This window comes from Rutilus rutilus (genome assembly GCF_951802725.1).
Source record: "Rutilus rutilus genome assembly, chromosome: 15".
In the NCBI taxonomy this organism is placed as follows: domain Eukaryota; kingdom Metazoa; phylum Chordata; class Actinopteri; order Cypriniformes; family Leuciscidae; genus Rutilus; species Rutilus rutilus.
In genome coordinates this window covers 14,102,459-14,127,404 of record NC_140220.1, presented here as the reverse complement: position 1 = coordinate 14,127,404, position 24,946 = coordinate 14,102,459, and the positions used below count along the sequence as shown (strand labels likewise).

General features: G+C 47.5%; 1 protein-coding gene across 1 annotated transcript in view; it reads left to right on the top strand.

Moving 5' to 3' along the window:
• Positions 1–24,946, top strand: part of lama4 (laminin, alpha 4) — a 116,154-nt gene that overhangs the window by 5,166 nt on the left and 86,042 nt on the right. The window contains exons 2-3 of the mRNA XM_084432716.1: positions 1,766–1,867; positions 2,910–3,037. Coding sequence (XP_084288842.1) covers positions 1,766–1,867; positions 2,910–3,037 — 230 coding nt within the window. The remainder of the gene's footprint in view (positions 1–1,765; positions 1,868–2,909; positions 3,038–24,946) is intronic.

Sequence of the window (24,946 nt, the reverse complement as noted above, 5' to 3'; positions counted from 1 at the left end):
TTAAAAACTTGATTTTCACCTCAGGGGGACTTTAACATAATAACACTGTTTTATTCAGTTTTGTATTATGTCTGGTTTTGAAAAAAAAAAACAGTATACAAAAATGCAAATTGGCCTGTAGGTATGTAGTATATTATTTAAGTCAGTAAAATGAAAAAGACTGTAATGTATCTTATAGTACAGTAAATATACCCCTAACAACATACTGTAAACATCATGAATCATGACTCTCAAATCTATACACAATCACACACTAAAAGAAGAGGTTTTGTTTCTCCCACTGTTCCTCCTAAGCAGTGATGATGACTCAAACAGGAAGCTTCAGCTTCCCACGATCCTTTGCCCGAAAAGTCCGATGAGTGGAACTGATGTACATGTTAATCAATTCATGTAAATCCAACACACTTTTTTTCCCCAAGTGATATGGTCTTTATTATAAATAATCCTTTTAATTTGCATGAATGTTTTTCCTTTGAAGAAGAAATATTTTTGAAAAATAAATCTAAATTTAAGGTTTGAACCAAAATTTGAGAGAATAAATAGAATAAATTGGACTGTAACAGATCAGACTTTTATGAGCCACTGAAGGGACATGGTGGTGGAAACAAATATGGGATGGGAGGAAAAAAATCTAAGCTTTTCCGTTCTCTCGCAAAACTTGTTGTGAGTTCAGACAAAAACTTCCTGTTTAATGTCCTGCTGGCAGTGTTTCAGACAGCTCAGCACATTAACAATGGAGCAGTTCATAGAGTTTTATTTTGAAATTGGACTTAAGTATAAAGAAATATGGTCAGTGCTTAGTTTAAGGGGTTCTGTAAAGTTCATTTTCTTAAAAACGAGCTTTATAATATAAATTGATCTCTATGAGCAGGTGGTTGAGAGACGTCTACAAAGTACAAAACACCAAAAGCGTTTCTACAAAATAGTCATTAACTTCAATGTTAAACACTTACCAAATTCAATTTACACATCAATGCTCTCCTTCTCTTTATACTACAACACTTAGTTTGATAAAAAAGTATTTTTGCATAAAAAAAAAAAAAAAAAAAATTGAGATCATACTAGTTGATATGTGAACTGAATTCGGAACATCGAAGTTTGACTATTTTTGCAGTAACGCTTTTCGGGGTTTTCACTTTGCACACAGTCCCTTCGGATTTGTCTCTCAGCCGCCTGCTCATAGAGATCGCAAAGTTTCTCGGTGGAGCACAAAAACTTTGAAAAATATTTGTTCTAACCATCCCATATTTTTTCCACCACCATGTCCCTTTAGGGGCTTCGTAGACTTACTCCAAAGCATATAACTATAAATCATTAGAAAGGTCTAGGCCTACACTTCTCTTCACTGGTATTTTACCCAAAATAGGTTTTTTTGAACATTAGGGAGTACACATGTAGCTATTGTCGGTTAGGGTTAGTGTTTTTTTATTTTTTATTTTTTTAAATCGTGCTTTTCTGTAGCTCAAACAGTTGAGCACTGGCGCTTGCAACGCTAAGGCCATGGGTTCAATTCCCAGGGAAAGCAAGAACTGATAAGAATGTAAATGTGTACTTTGAAATGCAATGTAAGTCACTTTGGATAAAAGCATCTGCCAAATGCATAAATGTAAATGTACAGCCCTGAGAAAAGTTTACAAGACTTTTTTAGATGATCTTCATATAGCAAAATTAAAATACCGGGAATATGAAGTGACTGTAGTTGAAGGAACACTTTCATACTGTAGAGATATGTTCATGTTCATGGTTTGCAATGACTTTATTGCAGGTTTGTGCTCGAGGATTCTTCCTGAGTGAACAGGAAACCTGTCTCCCCTGTAACTGTAAAGGCCACGCTGATAGCTGTGAGGATATCACTGGGATATGCATTGTAAGTATTAGTTTCAAAACTCTTTAAAGGTGCTGTATGTAACTTTTCTACTAAAATGAATCCTTTTTTTATTGCCTGTGTGTGAAGGGGTTGTAATCTCACATTAAAACGATCCACTTTGCGGGTTTTGCTATTACCTCGGAAAGCAAGTATTCTGATTTTTATGTGAAGGTGCCGGGTCGGATTTACCGCGAAATCCAGTGACGTGACCTGCACGCGCGCTCCCGAGCCTCTCGCCTCATCTAGCCTACTGACTGCACTCAACTCAACAGCGACGACACTGCAACTTATGACATGGACTTATGACTTATGCAACTTATGACATGTCTGATAACACTAAGAAACGACCTGCTCCCAGCACAACACAGACTCCAACACAAACTCCACATATTGAAAAAAAAAAGTTTTTTTCTGCTGAAGCTCGTAAGGCCAGACGTGAATCGCATGAACTTCGGGTGAAAAAACAGGCTCAACATCGGCAGGGCATTTGAATCATGGAAAAACCTTATCTACAAACCTAGAATGTACATTTCCTATAGAAAATGTGAAGTGGTGCTTGCAGTGGCAAAATTCTGCACGGCTGATAGGGTTCCATACTTATCATGGTACGAGCATGGAGCATTAGTTCAACTTCAAGCTGATAAAAGTAGCCTATTATTGTAACGTTGCAGTGGGAGTTTACCTCCAGCATGTTGTGTGATGCTTTCTCCGGTGTGTTGCGTCTCGGTACCCACAGTGCTCGCTCATAAATTCGAGCACGCGCTTGTAAACTTATTGGTTGCAATTTGAAACATCACCGCTAGAGGTCCCTGAAAACTACATACAGCACCTTTAAAGTAAAAACATTTTTAATTATTTAATGTAAGTGCTTTAATAAAAACAAGCTAAACAGAAACTGAAATTCTGCGATGTGGTAACTGTCACACTGGCACATATGGTGTTGATTTTAACATTTCTGTAACCATGGCAGTGTAACCAGCATTTGTGTGTGTTTTTTTCTTCTGAAATGCACCTCCCTTTTTTTCTGCATCCCGTGTTTCAGGAATGTCAGGATCACACTGTTGGAGATTTCTGTGAGCAATGTGAAGATGGATTTCTACCTGTGTTTCTTCCTGATGGCAACTTCATGTGTAGACCATGTGCCTGCCCGATTTCACTGGAGTCTAACAAGTGAGTCCAGACTTGAGCTCAGACATTTACACCTAAATCATGCCGACACAATCCCTAACAGCAACAGCAAAAATAAATATATCAGTAAAAAAAAAAACTTCTTGCTCTTATTTCAGGATAACTTGAGTCCTTATTATCCAGTTATAAGTGAAATATGACATGCAGCAAAAAAGTTGTCTTCTTTACTAGTATTGTTATTTGTGTGATTGCATCATGTTTATATTTTTAGCATGAACAAACATCCATAGCCTGGACTTCATAATTTAAAAAGGTTCTTTTCACCTATCACACAGCCTTATCTCTCATTAAGGCTAGACTGTTTCCCAAACGACTCCTAAGTTGAAGGTTTCTTCATTTCATTGATTCAGTTCATTTGGTTTCCATTGTTTCCATTTTCACTTCAGCTCTGTTTCAGTTCTCTGTTTTCTGAAACTGTTGTAATGTTTTTGTGTTAATCTGTTGTACCGTGCGGATATTTAATTGATGAATCATTTGGTACATACATTGGATGTAGATTCTATAGAAATCGAGGCGGTGAGTGTATTGTGCTTACCTGGCTCCGTCGGTCCTGTGAGGGACTGGGTAGGGAGGCGCGGGGCGGCAGCGTGTCCTCAGAGCCCCCTGCCTGTGGCGAATGAGGGTGTGGCCGAGAGTGAGGAAGCAGTTCGCCGCTCACTGTCAACACAGGCCCAATACAGCCCGGAGGTTTTGGAAATTGCTCTTTTATTAAAAAGGCGGGTACAGAACAGAAATAAAATGAAACACAAGATTCTCCAACCGGCCCTCTTCTGGGGGATGGGGCGGTGCCTTCACTGTCTCTTGTAACAGAGCAGTTCCCTCCATCTCTGGGCCACCCGTCTCAGGGCCACTTGGATGTTCGCATCGAGAAAGCCAACTTTGTCTGCGTCCTTCATCTCACCATCCCTTCGCCTCCTCCAGAGCCCCCACTTTCTGTTGTGCCGCAAGGTCACGCCTTTTTCAGAGAGGGCTTAATATTACACTTATGTTCAGTTAGTTTCTGTTTTCATGGACTTTCAGTTTGTTTTCATTCATCACGTGTTCCTTTGTTTGATTTTCCCGCCACTCATCAGTAACCATGGACATTCATTCATCACAGCTGTTCATCATTTAGTTCGTCACCACTGTGTATTTATTTCCTTTCTGTTCACTCTGTCTGTCAGTCAATGTTCATGTAGGCTAGTATTTGCATGTTGTGTGTGTTTACCCTTATTTCACACACACACACACACACACACACACCCACACACACACACACACACACACACACACACACACACACACACACACACACACACACACACACACACACACACACACACACACACACACACACACACACACACTGTTACACCTGTTCCTGTGTTTATTCTATTGTTAAAATCACTTGGTATTGGATCCTGTGTCCCTTCGTCTTCATTCATCTTAATCTTCATGACACATAGATGTTGAATAATTTTGCCTAATTGACTGGCAGACATCCTCTGAGACTACACTTGCCGAGTCCTCTCCCCACTGTTTCCTTAGAAAATCTAAAGATGGAGTGGCCACATTTTGAATCAGACTGTATACTCTAGATATCAGACCTTACTCAGATGCACCCCAGTCCAACAACTAACTATGAGCATCTTAACTATGAGATGGAGGAGTCAAAATGGTATTAAAATAATTTTTGACTAGGCTTTGTACCTGCAGATATCTATAAAAATGAGATTTAGGAATTTCAAAAGATGTAACCATATGTTCAAACGAAATAAAACTACTACCCTGTAAGAAAACTCATCTGAGTCCCTTTTTAAATCATGTCTGAAGGGCATGGTCGATTAACAGTGGAATGGTGGGAAAAGTGCATTGGATGTTATTGGTAGTAAAGAAAGTGATTGTTTTGGCTTAAAATGTGACCAGGGGCCCGTTCTTCGTACGTCGCTAACTCAGTTAGCTGGATTTGATTGTTGGCGATTTGGCATGATCTTGGATTGTTTGGTTCTTCGACGCTCATCCTGGGCTTGCTGTCATAGCAACAGGTGCGCAATCTTAAACCTGCTCGGGAGCAGGCTTATTTCATGTTAACAGGATTAGACTGCGGCTTTAGCCTGGCTAACGTCAGACCACTTTCTCTTTGAGACGTGGTCTGGGAACCACATGTTCATTTTCTCGTATTTGAGGCGTGGTTTACGAATGCCCAGAGCCGTTTATTGGGCGCTACGAATGTCTATCAAATGCGCCTGTACGTAGCTCATAGCCAATCGTTTCAATTATACCAGATGACGTATGTAGAGCGACAGATATTCAACGAAGAAGACGACGATGGGTCAGAGATTTATGTGTACACCAGAGTCCTGCACGGGCCCGATTTTGTAAATCCGCACCCGCCCGTACCCGCAGTGCTTAAAACAGCACCCGACCAGTTTTCCGACAGCAGCACTAATTAAAATCTTCACCCGACCCACTTAAAATAGAACCGACACCCGACCCGCACCCGAAATAAAATCAGTTTAGACAATCACATTATAGACACACTTACAAAAATGTTTATTGCCAGGTCATACAGAAGTTATTACACGACAATTAACACAAGGACAACTTCAGCTGAAGCTGTCAAAAGGCCGGTACATGAAGAACATGGCAAACGTTACCACAAAACTGAGTAGCCTAATAACAGACGCGGCTACAACACTATATCTGCCACGCAATTTCGTCTAGCCTACATCTGACAATTCTGGATTCAAACACGCCCTGCACACCACACATACTTAACAGTGTTAAATATGAAAAATACTGTTCGATAGAACTGCTTTGTTACCACAGTTTCTGCGTGCTTCCTCAGATGAAGTTCCACATTTGTGGCTATCCAACACGAAAATGTTTGCAGCAAAGCCTTTCACAATATTTTCTTCAGATAACTACAAATTTCTCCCACACACTGGACTTGATTTTTGATGACGTATTGTCGACAACTTTACAATCTCCACTAGCTATTCTTTTCTTCAACTCCTCAGCATCCATCTCGACGACTGCAAGCAGATCGCACGCGCGCAGTTATGATGAATTTTTAAAAGTGAAAGTAGCCTAGGTAACGTTATAGATCCTGGGAGGGCGTGGTAAATAATAAACTGATGTGGATTTTAAATTATTTTATCAACTTGAAATACAGGCATATTTTTGTAGATGTGTTCCTAAAAATATGCATATATTTTTACGTCTGTCATGTTGGAGCCATAGATATAAACAAACTGCTTCGGTGTGTCGCATAGATGTCGTCATCGTCTTGCTGCTCCCTCCCCGTTCTGTGATTGGTTCCCTAGCTGAGGGGAAAATCTGGTCCATGGTATCCAGACTGCCTAGCAGCGTGAATAAAATCGCGCTGCACTCAAGGCAGCATGGGGAAACCCAGGCTACTGCGGCTTCATAAGCGGAGCTGATACGGGAAGTCCAGCGCAGCGCGATAGTGCACTTTCTGAGATATATATTTTTCTCGTGACTCGTGAGATTGTCGTTTACTTTATTAATTTGTTGGAAACGCACATTTATTTTAGACTTGTCGGAGTCGGGCTTTAACTACAGCACAAACTGTTTGCATTGCCCTAAAATTATTTGCGAGTGGCTCTTTCCTTTACACTACTGGAGATGCGGAGAACCTGATGGAAAGTGCTGTCTGTCGTGTCATTCGGACTTTACCTGGCGCTTTTAGGTTTAAAAAACAGTTTTAGTTTTTTTTTTTGGTGGCATTTCCAAGCCACTTAAGACCCAATGTTGTAAAGCAGTTTTTTTTAAAGCAGGTTTTTTTTAGGCTATCATAATTTTTTATGAAGATCATTCAATCATGACCATGCCATATACTGTAATAGTATATGTCACTCAGGCTTCACTAACGTGATTGGTACCATAGGCTAGCTAGACCATAGACTGCCATCAAGGCCTCAATGAAGGGGATTATGTGAACAGAAAGGGGGTTCACAATGTAAATGTGCAGCCCAGTTACTATTGTGATTCTTAATATTCCAGATTAGTAATATTATATCAAATAAAAAAAAAGGCAGTTGACTAAAATCTTCCATATCACAAATGTGAAAGCAAAATGGCCAGGATCTGTGCATGACTTAAGAATTTTCAGAGATTCACATTTATGCACATTATTTGAAAGTGGTAAGGAAAGTTCCACAATTAAATATCAAGCTCACTGTATTACATACACTTATGCTGATCCTAACAGAACTGCATTTTTTCATAGGTGATTATGACATGTTCCTGTCTGCAGACAGGTGTTTTATGACCCCATTCCCTGACCCAAACCAGTTACAATGCAGCTCTAGCCAGGACAAGGGCACACAATGAAATTAACTTTGGCTAACTAAAGGGAAGATTTCACTGTCTGAAAAGTCTGAGGGTTGCACACCTGACAGGGCCTGTGACATTGTTGCATGTGCCATATTACACAACATTGCCCCCCCCCCCCCCCCCCCCCCCCAAAAAAAAACACTTTTAATTAAATGTTTAATAAAAGACAAATATGCTTAGTTCCTTGAGTTTTATTTCAATTGTTCTTTGTAAAGAAAAGCCAGTGGTCAAGTGCCTGCAACAAGAGATATTAGACACATGCCTCATGCAACAAATAAAAAGGAAAAGTTGGCTATACACTGCCCACCTGTAGGCCTATGTCTCCTCTGTCTGTGCAGACTCTTCTGTAGGCCTTTTTTGTAGATGTGGAATCCTGCAATTTATATTGCAGCCATAAAGCATACAAGTATAAATTAAGTAAAGTTATTTATGCACTTGCAGGTAGGCTAGTTCCTCCATATGAGAGTTATCTGAGAGGGTTTATTCACTGTCCAGTGTAATGGAAACAAATGGACATTACAAAGTCTTATTCTTTCTTTCCTTTGGAAAGTTAGAAAATGTCCACTTACTGCACATATTTCAGCCACCACTTTCTTGGGAACAGATACAAGTGTTGGTGCATTATGTAAAAGTGCACAAAAGAGGAAAACACAATGTCATTACAATGAACTACACTCGGGAAAAATGTGATCAATAACTCATGGCAAAATATTTTTACATTAACATAAGTTTATCAGTTTTCACTTTCACAAGTCAAAGCAATTCATCATTACTCAAGATTTAACAGTTGAAATGACTATACGGCCTTAATTTAATGCAGCAAAAATTAAGATCTTTAAGATCTTAGATCTTTTCTTTTCTTTTTTTTTCTCAGCCTTTTTCTTGGTTGCTTTTATAAACAGACAACCAATTATTATGACCGCCGCTAGCGAAAGCGGTCATATAGGGATTGTCAAAGTTTTTTTTTTTTTTTTTTTTTTGTCATCTACTGAATTTTTCGTCAACGATACCAGGGACACCGAAACACCGGGGAACATGAAATTTGGTGGGCATGTAGCCCCACTAGACTTTTACGGAAAAATTTCGTTTGGTCCCCGGGGGCCACTCCCCCCCCGCGCTGGGCCCCCCCAAACCCCAAAAATGCAGTTTTTCCTAAATAACTACCTGAACCGTGGCACCGAGGATGAAGACATTTTTATTGTATGTTGGTCTTAAGGGCCCACATCAACCTAGCCCATAATCGATTGTCAAAGTTTTTTTTTTCTTTTTTTTTTCGTCATCTACTGAATTTTTCGTCAACGATACCAGGGACACCGAAACACCGGGGAACATGAAATTTGGTGGGCATGTAGCCCCACTAGACTTTTACGGAAAAATTTCGTTTGGTCCCCGGGGGCCACTCCCCCCCCGCGCTGGGCCCCCCCAAACCCCAAAAAATGCAGTTTTTCCTAAATAACTACCTGAACCGTGGCACCGAGGATGAAGAAATTTTTATGGTATGTTGGTCTTAAGGGCCCACATCAACCTAGCCCATAATCACTCATTAGTGATTTGCGCCCCTTCCCATAAAAAATGAAAATGCAATATTATTCTGCTTTAATCGCCCCTATCTTCAGTTGAGATGTTCAGAACTGCACCATATTTCATGTGTATGATTAACTTGACATCCTCTGGGGGTATGCTAAGTTTCGTAGAATTTCATCCATGGGGGGGTATAAAATAAATTCATTTATGTGCACATTTAGTGACTGTACACTCATCGGCCTGTAGATGGTGCTGTTGAGCGAAGGGTTGCTGGTTTAGGATGATACTGTCACACACACACATGCAGGAATACAAACAAACGCAAGCATGCACACACACTGACATCCACACGCACAGACACACACACACAAACACACACGCGCACACACATGTACGCACGCATACATACACGCACAGACACACACACACACACAGACACACACATACACAAACACACACACATACACACACACACACACACACACAGACAGACATGCACATACTACTACTTTTTTTAGGTATCAGCCATATACCCGATTTACCAATACCCAATGTGTTATGCTTGGGCAGTATACTAATGAGGTGGGTGGGACATGTTTCATGCCATGTTAGATCACATCCTGAGAGTCTACGCTTTCAGAAAATATATAGTTTATATTATTATTTATTTGTTCTTCCCCTTTATTATACAACAGTTTCAACATTATGCATGTGACAGTTAGACTTATATTGGTAGATACAATGCCTTAAACATAGATAAAATTAGTATCAGTGAATTAATTTACATAACTTTTAATGTAACCTCTGTCCTCTGATTCTTGCAAAATCCTCACATTTCATATAATATTTTACATCCTATGAATACATTTTAGCAGCGTTATGGACATAACATGAAATACACACACTTTACAAGTGTCCTACAAACTCTGTAAATTATTAAACAAACTACCAATGTAGCATGAAAAAGACTTGCTTGAACACAATAAGTGTGTTTTTGAAACTCATTTTTATAATACATTATGTAGGGAAAACCACTATTATGAATGTGACATTTTCACATTACGGATGTTAAGTGTCTAAACTAATGACTTTTGATATAAAACTTAAATAGTAATAGCAAATAATTACAAAACTCTAAATTATCCATGATCCACAGGAATACTCCAGACAGTCTTTTAAAATATACAACTTATATACATAAACACGCAATACAGCCAAATTGCTCCACGTCATTTATTTTTGTGGAAAGCCAGTGCAGGCCTGAGCGGTGGTCATATTTTGTACCGCCATGCGGTACATCTAGTTTAACAGTGCCTTTTATAAAAGAGACTATAATATAACAAAAAATTACCATTATGTAGAATATTTTTGTACTTCACTTTTATTTGTTCCCATGTTCTAGTGTGGTGACTCTGACATTACAATGAACAAAGTAATTATGCAATTATTAAAATACAAAAATATTTTGATTAATGTTTTGATTAAACATTAAAATTCTGAATAAACTTCGACTATTAGTTCTTGCTCTGCTGAGGAGAAAACGTACTCGGTTACCTAATGTAAACTCGGTTCTCTCTAGAAGAGGGAACGAGTATTGCGTAAGTTGCTTACGCTACGTAAAGTTGTCTTTCTTCGAGATCTGAAGCCAAAAAATTATCCTTAATTTTGTATTCATTGTCAACGCAGTGCAGCAGCAGGCAGACCACGGCAGGCTGTAAGAGCGTGCTCATTGGCTGCCCGGTGGCAACTGCTTAAGCCTACCAGTGAGCCCTGTATGACGTCACACCCTATCAGGGCGCTTCGCGCCCTCCACACCCTTCTAACCGTCAAGGTGGGTGTGGCCAGTGTGTATATAAGCAGGGCTCGTAGGCTGAAATTCTGTTTTTCACAGTCTGAAGCGCAAAAGCTCGTGGCGCGACACGGCCGGTTACGCAATACTCGTTCCCTTTCGTTGTCACTCCGAGTTACGTCGGATGACGACAAATGGGGTTTCGCTTAGAAAGCCTATCATCTTCGAGTATATAAAACGAGCCAATGGCAATGAAATGCCATGGGTCTGCGGAATTTGCATAGCGTATCTCCGCCCCACGTAGGGGGTATATAAGGAAGTGCGCGAGCAACATGCAGATATGTTTTCGCTTCGGAGCCAAGTTCAATACTTCACTCCACAAGCCTTTTGAATGTCATCTCAAATCTCTTCGAGACGAGCGGCTCTTCAGAGTGTTGGTGTGACGGTGGATTCCAGCGAGATCGCATTTCCTGCTGCTGGTCTGTGCAGTGATCTGCCGACAGTGAGTGTGTTTTCTCCCTGGGCGTTTTGGCACTCTGTTGAGCTTTTCCAATCTCTAAAAGAGCTGCACGCGGCACGTCTTTTTAAAGATGGTTCGCCCGTGTATTTCTGTTTCCTGGATGTGTGTGCGCATCTGCCTAACGGTCGCGAGCGCTGTTTCGCGTGTTGGGCTTAATCACGCTTGGCAGCGCTCGTGGATGAGTCATGTTTTCATTGTGGGAACATGACCATCGCGATGTTTATAGATCGAGACTCAATGATCTCTCTGTGAGTAGAGTCCCCTCTGCCACACCCCAATTTATCTCTTCCTCGAGAGGGGATACTTTGGCTGGTGGCCAGGGTGGTCTGAGGGTTACGGTGTGGCACAACAACCGACGAGTCTTTCCTCGGGCCACACCCCCCTCCACATTGCAAACCGTGGAGCTTCTGTATATGCCTGGTTTCCTTCGGGGACCCAGTGTTTTATTCGGGGCTCCGGCAGATGATCTCATGTCACTCACAGCATCACAAGGCGGGCTTGATTTCTCTGGAAATGATGTTCGGCTGCGTTGCCTCCCACGGGAGTGCCATCGTTGCCGGGACTGATTCAGAGCTGTCAGCCATGCTTTCCCGGACAGCTGAAAGCATCGGTTGGAGTGGCGCTGCCCTCCCCCCGAGCGCTGTAGGCTTCGTCCAGATGTGCATTAGGACGCCTCCGCTCCGCGAGAGTCCACGTGACTTTTCGCTGCCCGCGGGCGTCCTCCGCCTTCGCTGCTTTGATCGCGCAGCGATCATGGTCTGTATGTTCTCTGTCACTATCGTGACACAGTCGTGCAGTGCTGTGTGTCGCCTGCGCCTTCGATACAGTGCTGTCCCGGGAGTTCTGTCTAAACCGGCCGCAGTGGAATGCTAGTCCTTCCCTGGCCAACCCTGACAGAACGCGGAAACTCTAACCACGCCCCCATCCTGGACCTATGCCTCCCATTCCGGGCCTGGTTGTTCCGCCACGCACACTACTGACCTCGCTCAGGCGACATCGGTACTTGCGTGATCCTGGGTCAGGTGATGCCCACTAATGTGGTCCAGACATGGGCTTAGCCAGGTTGATGTGGGGCGGTCTGAGAATTAATTTTCTCAACTTCCCCATGTCCCGGGCTGGGCTCTTTGGCGGTGTGGCTTCGACCACCTGAAGCAGACTCGGGTCCGGCACCGATGGTCATCCATCCGTGCGGCCTCCTCTGTCTGCTTCCCGCCAAGCCCCCCTCCATGCGGCTGCTCCCCTCGGGCCTGCACCGGACCTGAGCAGGAGGAAGCCGCAGGAGGGCGGCGCTGCCCGTCTCCGCCCCTTAGACTGCCACGCCAGCCTAAGCAGCACCTTGAGGCGGGCAGCCTGGTCGGCGGGGTGGTTGAGGACTGCGCCCAACAGTCTTCGAAGCAGACTGAGGCTTCTGCACTGACGGTCATCCGTCGGTGTGGTCTGCTTAGTCTGCTTCCCGCCGACGCCGCCTCCTTGTGGCTCCTCCCCTCGAGCCTTCACTGGCCTGAGCACAAAGAGATCGCCGGAGGCTGGCACCGCCTGTCTCTGCCCCTTAGCCGGCTAACACCTGGCTGAGCAGCACAAACCTGAGACAGGCAGCTTGGAGTTAGGGCTCAGTTCTTCAGGAGCTGGTAGCAGGACCACTCCTTCCCCCGCTGGAGGGCTGGGGTAGAATCTCTACAAAAGAACTGATGCTCTTTCTCTGAGCCCCAAGAGGCTGTGGATGACAGCAAACGCGCCGCCCACAGGCCACGCTCCTCTCATCCTCCTCTGTCGCCAGACCCCTGCCAGAGCACGCCCCCGTGGGACGCTGGTCCTCCCCCGGCCTCCTCTGGCAGGACGCGGTTAATGACCGTGCCCCCGCACAGGGCCGCTATGCCACCCTCGCCTGGGCCGGTCATTCCGCCTCGCTGCACCCCCGACAGTACGTCTGTGGTTCGAATAACCCCGCTGGCGCAGTTTCTGGAGGCCTGGCTAGAGCTTCCGGACTGTCCCGCCGGGTCGCGAGAACCATCAGGCTCGGCTCCGTGATTCAGTTCGCGCGGTCTCCTCCCCGCCTCAGGGGAATCCGCTCACTATGGCCGGTGGCAATGCCCCTGTCATGTGAGCGGAGGTCGCCACCCTACTGGCGAAGGGTGCGATCGACACTGTCCCTCCAGCCGAAATGAGGTCCGGCTTCTACAGCCCTTACTTCATTGTACCGAAGAAATCCGGTGGGTTACGACCTATCCTGGACCCTGCGCGTCTTGAACCGCTCCCTTCAAAAAAGAGGATGCCGTTCAAGATGCTCACGGCCAAACGCATTTTCGAATGCGTACGGCCACAGGATTGGTTTGCAGCGATCGACCTGTAGGACGCCTACTTCCATGTCTCCATTCTTCCTCGACTCAGACCGTTTCTTCGGTTTGCTTTCGAGGGGCAGGCATACCAGTACGCGGTTCTCCCTTTCGGGCTAGCCCTGTCTCCTCGCGTCTTCACGAAGGTCGTCGAGGCAGCCCTTGTTCCCCTACGCGAACACGGGGTTCGCATCCTGAACTATCTCGATGACTGGCTGATCCTAGCTCACTCTCGAGACCAGGTTTGCGAACACAGGGACCTTGTGCTCCGGCACCTAGCTCGTCTGGGCCTTCGGGTCAACTGGGAGAAGAGCAAACTCTGCCCAGTGCAGAGGATCTCTTTTCTTGGTATGGAAATCGACTCGGTCGCCATGTGCGCTCAGCTTACGAGCGAGCGCGCGCAGTCACTGCTGACTTGTCTTCGTCAGTCCGAGGGCAAGAGTGCGGCCCCACTGAAACTCTTTCAGAGGCTCCTGGGGCATATGGCATCCGCAGCCGCAGTAACGCCGCTCGGTTTGCTTCATATGAGACCGCTTCAGCTTTGGCTTCGCGATCGAGTCCCGAGGTGGGCATGGCAACACGGCACGCTCCGAGTCCCAGTGACTCCGACCTGCCGTCAGACCTTCCCCCCGTGGTCGAACCTCAATTTTCTACGGGCCGGAGTTCCCTTAGAACGAGCTTCCAGGCATGTTGTTGTATCAACATATGCCTCCGCCACGGGTTGGGGTGCCATGTGCAATGGACATGCTGCCACGGGCTCCTGGACAGGACCCCAGCGCCTTTGGCATGTCAATTGCCTCGAGTTGCTGGCTGTACGCCTTGCCCTGCACCGCCACAGTAGCGTACATCAACCGTCAAGGTGGTCTACGCTCCCGCCGTATGTCGCAACTCGCCCGCCACCTCCTCCTCATATGGAGTCAGAAGCATCTGAGGTCGCTTCGAGCCATTATATCCCGGGAGACCTGAACCCGGCAGCCGACGAGCTGTCTCGGCTTCGGCCTCTCGCTGGAGAAGGGCGACTCCATCCCCAGATGGTTCAGCTGATTTGGGATCAGTTCGGGGACGCACAGGTAGACCTGTTGCCTCCCACGACTCGTCCCACTGCGACCTGTTTTATTCCCTGACCGAGGGTACGCTCGGCACGGATGCACTGGCGCACAGCTGGCCGCGGGGCCTCCGCAAGTATGCGTTTCCCCCAGTGAGCCTTCTTGCGCAGACCTTGCGCAAGATCAGGGAGGATGAGGAGCAGGTAATTTTGGTTGCCCCGTATTGGCACAACCGCACCTGGTTCCCAGAACTAGTACTCCTCGCGACAGCACCTCCCTGGCCTATTCCCCTGAGGAAGGACCTGCTTTCTCAGGGACGGGGCACCTTATGGCACCCTCGTCCCGATCTATGGAACCTCCACGTGTGGCTTCTGGACGGGACGAGGTAGGTTTGAGTACCCTACCACCAGCGGTGGTGGCTACCATCACTTCCGCTAGAGCATCGTCCACGAGACATGTCTATGCATTGAAGTGGAACCTCTTCGTCAACTGGCGTTCTTCTAAAAATCTAGAACCCACGAAATGCCCCATCGGTGTCGTGCTTTCCTTCCTGCAAGAAGGGTTGGAGCGAAGGCTGTCTCCCTCCACCCTAAAAGTGTATGTTGCCGCCATTGCCGCACATCATGACGCAGTTGATGGTAAGTCCTTGGGAAAGCACGACCTGGTCGTCAGGTTCCTGAGGGGAGACTGAATCCTCCTCGCCCTCCCCTCGTACCCTCTTGGGACCTCTCAGTGGTTTTAACTGCCCTGCAGAGTGCTCCCTTTGAGCCTCTGCAATCAGTGGAGCTTAAGTTCCTGTCAATAAAGACAGCGCTCCTGGTTGCATTGGCCTCCATCAAGAGGGTAGGGGACCTGCAGGCATTTTCGGTTGACGAAGCGTGCCTGGAATTTGGGCCGGCTAACTCTCACGTGTTCCTGAGACCCCGGCCTGGATATGTGCCCACCACAGCGGTGGTGAACTTGCAAGCGCTGCCTTTGGAGGAGGCAGACCCAGCCTTGGCACTGCTCTGTCCAGTACGCGCACTCCGTGCTTACGTTGACAGAACGCAGTGTTTCAGGACCTCAGACCAGCTCTTTGTCTGTTATGGTGGGAAGCTGAAGGGAAAGGCTCTCTCCAAGCAAGGTTGTCTCACTGGATAGTGGACGCCATTGCTTTGGCATACCAGCAGCAAGGTCGACCATGCCCCCTTGGTGTGACGGCCCACTCTACTCGGAGTGTGGCATCCTCTTGGGCTCTAGCGCATGGCGCCTCGCTAACAGACATCTGCAGAGCTGCAGGCTGGGCGACACCTAACACATTCGCCAGGTTCTACAACCTCCGAGTGGAGCCAGTTTCTACCCGTGTACTCGCTTCAACCAGCCGGTACTAGATTCTGCTCAGGTGTCTTCGCTTGCTCGCCATTCCTCTCCACGGACGGGATACGTGCGATATTTCCTCAGGTGAGCCTAATAAGCCCTGAGTCTCCTCCAGCACTGACGACGTCAACGCCAGAGTTATGCCACTGGCAGCTTTCGCGCTTGGCTAGGTGCCTCCATGTGCATGGTTCCCCTCCGGGCGACCCCCACATGTGTATTTCCACTGTAAGCCTCTTGAGCATGTGTCTTTCCCTTGGCAAGCCACCTTGCCACCCCTGGGGTTGAAATATTCCACCTGCGGCTGGACACCCCAGTGATTCTCCATATGCAGTTCCTTCGGGTCATATGTGTATTCTTAAGTCCCCCCCTTCGGGCTGGGCATGATTGCATATTTCCACTGGATATGCTTCCCAGTGTACCTTGGTATTCCTGTGTTAAGTAGGACTCCTTCATCCGTGCTAGTCTCACGACAGGGAGCTCAGACTTACGCAGGGCACTGGAAGACAGTCGAGAGGTGGCGTGATTACACTGGGAACCCCATTCGTCGTCATCCGACGTAACTCGGAGTGACAACGAAAGGGAACGTCTCGGTTACGTATGTAACCCTCGTTCCCTGAGTAGGGAACGGAGACGTTACGTCTCCCTGCCACTTCCGCTGTACCGCTGGAACGCCTGAGTTCAGTCTCGGCTCCTCAGCGAAGACATATCTGCATGTTGCTCGCGCACTTCCTTATATACCCCCTGCGTGGGGCGGAGATACGCTATGCAAATTCCGCAGACCCATGGCATTTCATTGCCATTGGCTCGTTTTATATACTCGAAGATGATAGGCTTTCTAAGCGAAACCCCAAACTCTCAGCGCCCTAACGGGGCATAGGAGGTTATCACTGTCCCCGCTATCGGATGCTGGCAGAGCCGAAAGGGAGATGATTTGCGCCCTAAAGGGGGTACCAATCGCTTTAGGGATGTAACCGTGTCTCGGTCTGAGAATGATTTTAGAGTCATTAGATCCGAACTCGCAACATGACATCATGACTTTGCGTAAACATACACGCCACTTTCAAGTCAAAAGTGGCGTGTTATTTATACGCATTTTGAGCTATCCGCGTGTATGTTCACGCCGAAACGAACCGTCATCTTCCGCGTGTATGTCTACTCCGTTAAATGTCCGAGCGAAACGGAGCAAAATGTACGTGAAATTAATCATGTTGGTCCCCTTTGGAAAACGTGTAGATGTCACAGTTTAACAGCCTCAGACGTGAATCTTACACGTACCATTATCCCCGGACGTTTGCTAATCCTACCATCTAATCATAATCATTTCTTAAAACTACGTAGGCTACAATTATAAAGAAAAACAACAGACAGACAAATATAATCACAATAATTTATTTAATGAGAAAATGTCAAAATCGGTACCAAAAGTTGTTCACGTGACGATGTGTCCTCTCTGGCAGTGGTTTTGTATGAGGTAACAGAGCAGAATTTAACTTATTAATTCAAATCCATGAAAATGTTAATCCGTCTTCGGTTCGGTTCGCTCTGAGGGCTGCGGCAGTGCGCGCTTCATTTCAAATGTGAATGTGCATGATGCAATCTGTGACGAAGCAGGCGAGGCGAGAGACAATGAGCGTTTGATATTACTGCCGTAACCATAGTATGTCGTAACGCTTCTTGAGGGCGCAATTTTTGAATTTGAATTCATAACAAGCGCGGGGTTTGACGTTTACGGTCAAGATGACGATTACTGGATAAAGGGCTGAGTTTGGATCTTTTTCTTGCAAATAATGGATTCTGAAGGTTTGGATTACATCAAGCTAATAAAATTGGTGTATTTTGTGAATCGATGTTGTGTTGTAAGGTTAATTATTGTGATTATACATTTTAATATTGTCCATAAAATGGGTATGTTTAGGTGTTGGAGTACAGTTAAGGGATCTTACATTTATAATCTATACATGGTATTAACCCCAGTGACGGGTAGGTTTAGGGACGGAGTTGGGGTAGGTCATATTTATAATGTAACGTTAAGTCAACGGCGTTGATAAACACGCTGAAAAGCGATTATGCGTGTTGATAGCACGCCAAAAATGGAAATCGAATTGGCGTGTCATACATACGCCATTTCATGAGATCAGCCTGGAACTCGAGACATGCAGGGCTAACAGATAGCGCGTGCAGATCCCCCACGCGTTTTACTGAAGACAGAGCTATCAGAAAAACGGTTTTGAGCGAAAGGTATTTCAGATCCACGGCGGTTCAAAGGGAAAAGCCTTCAGGGCCTCCATCACCAAGGACAGATCCCAGATAGGAACCGAGGGGGGCCGCGGGGGATTCATCCGTCTGGCTCCTCTGAGGAAACGGAAACACTTTGAGCGTGGGAGGGGACCTGCTCTTGTCCAACAGCTCTTGAAGGAAGGAGAGCACCCGCGGAACCTCACATGTGCATGGATCAACGCTCTTAGTAGCGCACCATTTAGCGAACACAGACCATTTAGACGCATAGAGCCGTCTCGTAGAGGGAGCTCTAGACTGCGTGATCGTGTTTACGACCCCCTCTGGTAGCTCAACGGGTATCCGTTGATTATCCACGCATGCAGAGACCAGCGCTCTGGATGGGGATGCCAGATCGATCCACCGGCTTGAGATAGGAGATCCTTTCTCACCGGGATCGGCCATGGGGGTAAGTGCGACAGCCTCACCAGCTCTGGGTACCAGATTTGGTTCTCCCAACACGGGGCTATGAGAAGCACTGGGTGGTGCGTTTCCCAGATTCTCGTAATGACCTGTGGTAACAGGGAGATCGGGGGGAAAGCGTACAGCGGGAGGCTGGGCCAGGTCCGGGCCAGCGCGTCCTCGCTCCTTGAAAAAAATATCGGGCAGTGAGCGTTGTCTTTCGACGCAAAGAGGTCGACATCCGCTCTGCCGAATAGGCGCCAGAGCAACTGGACTGTCTGGGGGTGCAGGGACCATTCTCCTGGGGGAATGATGTCCCTGGACAGTCTGTCTGGGCCGACATTCAGGTGGCCTGGCACGTGCGCGGCTCTCAGCGAGCGCAACGAGCGATGAGCCCATACGAGAAGGCGTTCTGTCAGTTTGCACAGGTTCCTGGATCTGACACCGCCCTGTCGGTTCACATAGGACACCACGGACATGTTGTCCGAGCGGACTAGCACATGGTGATCCCGTATGAGTGGGAGGAAGCGCTTGAGCGCGTTCTCGACCGCCATCATCTCCAAACAATTTATGTGGAGGGATTTCTCCTGGTCTGACCAGAGGCCAAAGACCGGTTTGCCTTCGAACAGAGCGCCCCAGCCTGAGGTGGAAGCGTCCATCGAGATAACTTTGCGGTGCGAGACGGCCCCCATTGTCACTCCCCGCTGGTACCAGTCGGCCGCTAACCAGGGCTTCAGTGCTGAAACGCAGCTCTGAGTCACTCTGATCTGGATGCGGCCGGAAGCCCATGCTCTGTGAGGCACTCGGGCGTTCAACCAGCGTTGTAGCGGGCGCATACGCAATAGACCCAGCTGAAGCACTGCTGCAGCTGAAGCCATACAACCCAGCATCCTCTGAAATGTCTTGAGAGGTGCGGTGCTGCCCGGCTGGAAAGACGCGGCCAGGCGTTGAATACAGCGCGTGCGCTGTATCGACAGGTGGGCCGTCATTGCCACAGAGTCCAGATCCAAACCCAGGAAAGAGGTTGACTGACTGGGCACTAAAGCGACCGTGAGCCCCAGGCTTTCCAGATGGCTGAGAAGCACTTTTCTGTGGGCGATAAGCTCTGCCTCTGACTGTGCTATAATTAGCCAATCGTCCAGATAGTTCAAAATCCGTATTCCCTGAGCTCTCAGGGGAGCGAGAGCCGTGTCCATGCACTTCGTGAATGTACGGGGTGCTAAAGACAGGCCGAACGGCAGGACGGTGTATTGATATACCTGACCGTCAAAGGCGAATCTCAAGAATGGCCTGTGACGGGGTATTATCTGGATCTGAAAGTACGCGTCTTTCAGATCGAGAGAGATAAACCAGTCTCTCGGGCGAATTTGCGCGAGGATCTGCCTGGTTGTAAGCATTTTGAACGGTCTTCTCATAAGAGCCTTGTTCAAATGTCTCAGATCTAATATTGGTCTGAGAGCTCCATCCTTCTTGGGAACGAGGAAATAACGGCTGTAAAAGCCCGTCTCGCTCACAGAAGGAGGTACCGGTTCTATAGCCCCTTTGCACAGGAGTGTCGCTATTTCTGCTCGAAGTAGATGTGCTACTTCCTCATTCACTCTCGTCTTGGTACGCGCATGAAAGCGCGGGGGGCGGCGAGTATAGCCCTCTTTTACTGTGCTTAGCACCCATTCTGACGCGCCTGGAATAGCTTCCCACGCTTTCGCGTGTGCAGCCAGGGGCAGAATGGCCTCCGAGCTCTGATAGCCGTGCGTTGCGGTCTCGAGAGCTCGAAACGGAGGCGCGGGCGCAGTGCGCGCGCTCTTGGTGCTTATATGCGGCGGCTCGCATGCAGCGAGAGCTGGCCGTTTTACACACAGTGTCCCGGTGGCTTTGGACGGGGAACATATAGTGTGAGGCGCGACGCGCAAGGGCGGCATCGGGGGCGAGATGTTTGTTAGTGTGTGTGAGCGCTCGAGGGCGGGCACAGGACTTACATTTAAAACCTGACCGGTTGTGAGAGGCCGTGTAACAGAGCGGGCAGTGGGTAGGTGTGGGCACGGGGAGGTGGACACGTGACCTAGTTTCAGCACTCGAGCGGCTTTTGCCTGCTTTATGAGAGTGGGCTCTGTGAGAGACACGGGATTTATGGTGCTTGTGTACAGGGGTGAACACGGCAGTGTGGGCACACTTACTGCACTTGAAACACATACGGCGTGAGCCGTGCAACCAGACATTATACTCTTTTTGAGATTTCTCTGGGTCGCCGTGAAAACAGCGGTTGTGTACAGGCGAGAAGATAGATTTACCGGCTCGTTGGCTGCGAAGTGAGCGTCTGCAGTAACCGTGGCAACGGGGACTGGCAGCGCATGAAGCTTTGACGGTGGTCCGGCCGCAGCGGGACTCAACCGTCGCTTCTTTTCTCGGGCTAGGAGGACTTAGCGGGCTCAGGTTTCACCGTAATCCTCTGCCGGGGTCCCTGCGGCGGAGGCGGTCTGTTTCGGCTGGTCGAGCGCGATCTAGGGCGGCCGCCCTGTCGTCGCTGCGAGGACGGAGGTCGAGCTGGACGCTGGGCGGGGCTTTGTGCAGGCTGGTCGCGAGGACGGCGTGCAGCAGAGCTTGAGCGTCGAGGCAGAAAAAGGTTCATAGCCTGTGTAGTTTTCTGCACCTCCGAGAAGTGGTCCACGATCCCGTGTACCGCCGGGCCGAACAGACCGGAGGGGGAGAGGGGGGCGTTGAGAAACACCGCGCGCTCAGATTCCCTCATGTCAGCGAGCGTCAACCATAGATGCCTCTCAGTAACAGTAACAGAGAGGCCATGCACTGTCCGATGGGAGAGGTCCGTCGCGCTTCGTAAATCCGTGATGGAAGCAGATTCAGAGCCGCTCTCGTCCAAATCGCGGAGAAGATTGGCTTGTAGAATCTGTAGTACGGCCATGGAGTGAAGGGCAGATGCAGCCTGTCTGGCGGCGGCGAAAGCGCGGCCGACAAGGGCTGAAGTGGTCCTGCAAGACTTAGACGGGAGGGCAGCCTTTGAGCGCCAACCAGAAGGCGGGCAAAGGTACGCTGCAACCGCCTCTTCCACGGGGGGAATGGCATTATACCCCTTTTCAGCGGCGACGTCAACCTGAGAGAGCGTCGATGAAGCGTGGGAAGAGACTCTCGCGGAGAAAGGTGAATTCCACGATTTAGAGAGCTCGCTGTGGAGCTCTGGCAGGAAGGGTACGGTTCTGGACGCTGGCGAGCGGCGGCGGCAATGTAGAAAGCAGCCGTCGAGTCTGTTGGGTGCTGGCTCCTTAGGAGGAGACCACTCGAGGCCCAGCTGGTCAACGGCCTTGGTGAGGAGGCGCAAAAGCTCCGCGTCCTCGCCTGCTCGAGTGCGGCCGGAATCCTGGACTGTAGAGGAGGCGGTAGACCACTCCTCGCTGTCAGAGGCCAGGATAGAACAGCTGTCAGCGTGCTAGTCGCACCCAGCGGCCTCTTCCCCTGACGCGGCGGCAGCGCGGGCGGAGAGGGCGAAAGAGAAGCCTTCTAAACGCCTCATCGGTCTCCGGTGGTCTCTGTGAGTGGCGCTTCTTCCTGCACGGCGTAGCAGAGACAGGCGGAGAGACAGCTTGGTCGAAAACTTCAAGTCGAGCCCGCAGGGTCGACATTGAAAGTTCCTCGCACTCTGGGCAGCCGCCCGTAGAGAGTGCGGTGGCGGCGTGGTCGCGGCCCAGGCAGAGAGCGCAGATGAGGTGGCGGTCTCCGTTGCTGAGCGGGGCACGAACCGCAGGAAAAACGAGGCATTTTGAGAAAAACGCCTCGTGCTCTTTTAGAATGAGAGAGTGTGTGTCGCAGTAGGCGAACACACACAGCAGTAAAAGGATATGTCGCCGGATAGCAGGCACGGATGGCTGAAGGCGGCGAAGGCGGCCGGCTTCTTCAGGCGCTGTCCTAGGCTTGCTGGTCGCTGGTTTCAACGGCGGCGGCTCTCAAGATCCAGCGATGCGAAGAGCTTCGCTGAAGACAAGAAAATCAGAATTTCAGCCTACGAGCCCTGCTTATATACACACTGTGTGGAGGGCGCGAAGCACCCTGATAGGGTGTGACGTCATACAGGGCTCACTGGTAGGCTTAAGCAGTTGCCGCCGGGCAGCCAATGAGCACGCTCTTACAGCCTGCCGTGGTCTGCCTGCTGCTGCACTGCGTTGACAATGAATACAAAATTAAGGATAATTTTTTGGCTTCAGATCTCGAACTTTCCGTAGCGTAAGCAACTTACGCAATACGAGAGAACCTCTCGTAAGAGAACTGAGCCCGCTCTTTGGCCACGCTGAACAGCCAATAGCAGCGTTGCTGATCAATGTTTCTACTATCGATACATATCCCCTTTTAAACCAGCGCATGAACGCGCAATTATCTCAGATAACTCAATCCAGCTATACTAATCATATCCGGCAAGTGTGTTCGAAGAACCTAATTAGCCAGATCATGATTAGCACGATGATATCATCTTGGATGTCTCATTTGATTTCGGATGTTTTAAGCAACGTACGAAGAACGAGCCCCTAAACTGAGCCCATATTTTTAACGAACTGGTCGCCAATGGATTGCTTGTTAGATACTTCCTGTTTAGTGGTAGCAGGGCACAGAGCATTGAAAACAGAGACTGGCCTGCAAGACTCATGTTCCATCTTCACCCAAACAGGTTCATTCTCCTGATTCAAATGCTTTGCCCAATAAATAATTTTATCAATATTACAAGATCAATGATAAAACATGACGTTGTGCAGCGCCAGTCCTGTATCTTTCTGCCTTTCTAAAAATGCTTTTCTAATTCTTGGAATGCTTTTATAAAGAAAGATATTTGTCTAACTCCTTATAAAAATATTATGTTTGTCTAACTCTTTATAGAAAGATTTGGGTATAAACAATGATATATCGTTTATCCTTAATCTGGTTGACCTGCTCCATTTTTCCCCTCATGCCCGCACTATATTAAATGATTTCACCGCTTACGAACATACTAACATATGTCACTCTGTAATGACAGTGAGACTGACTTGGTAACCACAGGTAAAACCATGCTGGCTAGTCACTACCACAGTCAAATGATATTATGGATCTATATGCTATTCCACATTTCTGCCCAAACCATTGTAAATACAGTCAGTGTTACTACAGTAAATTAATGGTATGTTCGTAAGGGTGGTGATTTGTGGATTTGTGTTCATGGCACAATGTTTCTCCTGTTTTCCTCATCAGTCTTGTTGGGAATGTTGAGGCCGTTTCATCTGATTTAAAGGTGCTGTATGTAACTTTTTCACTCTACTAAAGCATAAAATACCATAATATGTTTGCAGATTTTTATGAAACATGCTAAGTTCACATACTCGTTTCTCTGAAAAACACTTCTACAGCCAGTTATTTTACTTTGAAATTTGCGTTCCATGCTGGAATGTCTGTTTTTGTTTTGGTCTGTGTGATCTCGCCCACTGCCAGTTCACCCAATAGTATTTCGACACCCCGGGATGCCATTTGGCAGGAAACACAGCGTATTGCAGCCAGCAAACAAACTGGGTCAGAGATTGCAGATATTACCCAACCTAAAAAGCCTTGATATCCATCTAAAAATTTCTATGAACGAGAGCATATTAAAACGCAGATAAATAAACTCATCAACGTAAGTCTCATTGGGTTTCATTGTCAATTGTGCTCATTCCTGTTGCGTGTTCTCAAACTGGCAACCCGTGTGAGTGTCGAGTCTGAGTAGAGGGGGCGGTGGAAACAACGATCTCCGATATTTTGAATTTGGACTGCAGTACCTATTTCAACCACTAGCTGTCATTCTTACCTTTAAAAATAGTTTAATCAACAAGTGATTTGTGGTTTGTAACAGAGAGGTGTGTGTCGAATTGAAACGCTTCTCACTGGATGTCGCAGCATTGTTTAATAATGGTGTTTAATAATGGTGTTCGGGACTGGTAGTAAACGCACCTCCTTTGAGCTTGTGTTCCGTTATCCAGTGGGCCATGCTGCAAACCACTGGGCCGCTTCAGATGATTCAGTGTCAGAGCGGTCAGAATAAATCCGAATCCTTTCAAACCGTTTTTAATAATTAATTGTGTATTTTTTATGGATCATCATATAGCCTAATGTGTTTCCCACATTTTTTTGTTGGTGGAGCTTGGTATTTCTAGGGGGGTCCGGGGGCATGCCCCCCCGGAAGAAAATTTTGTACATTTTAAAGATAAATTCATTAATCTGGTGCACTTTAAGTCACCCGAATCCACTATTAAAAATAAATAATCCACCCGCAAACCGCCTATATTCTTTGATTTAGATATC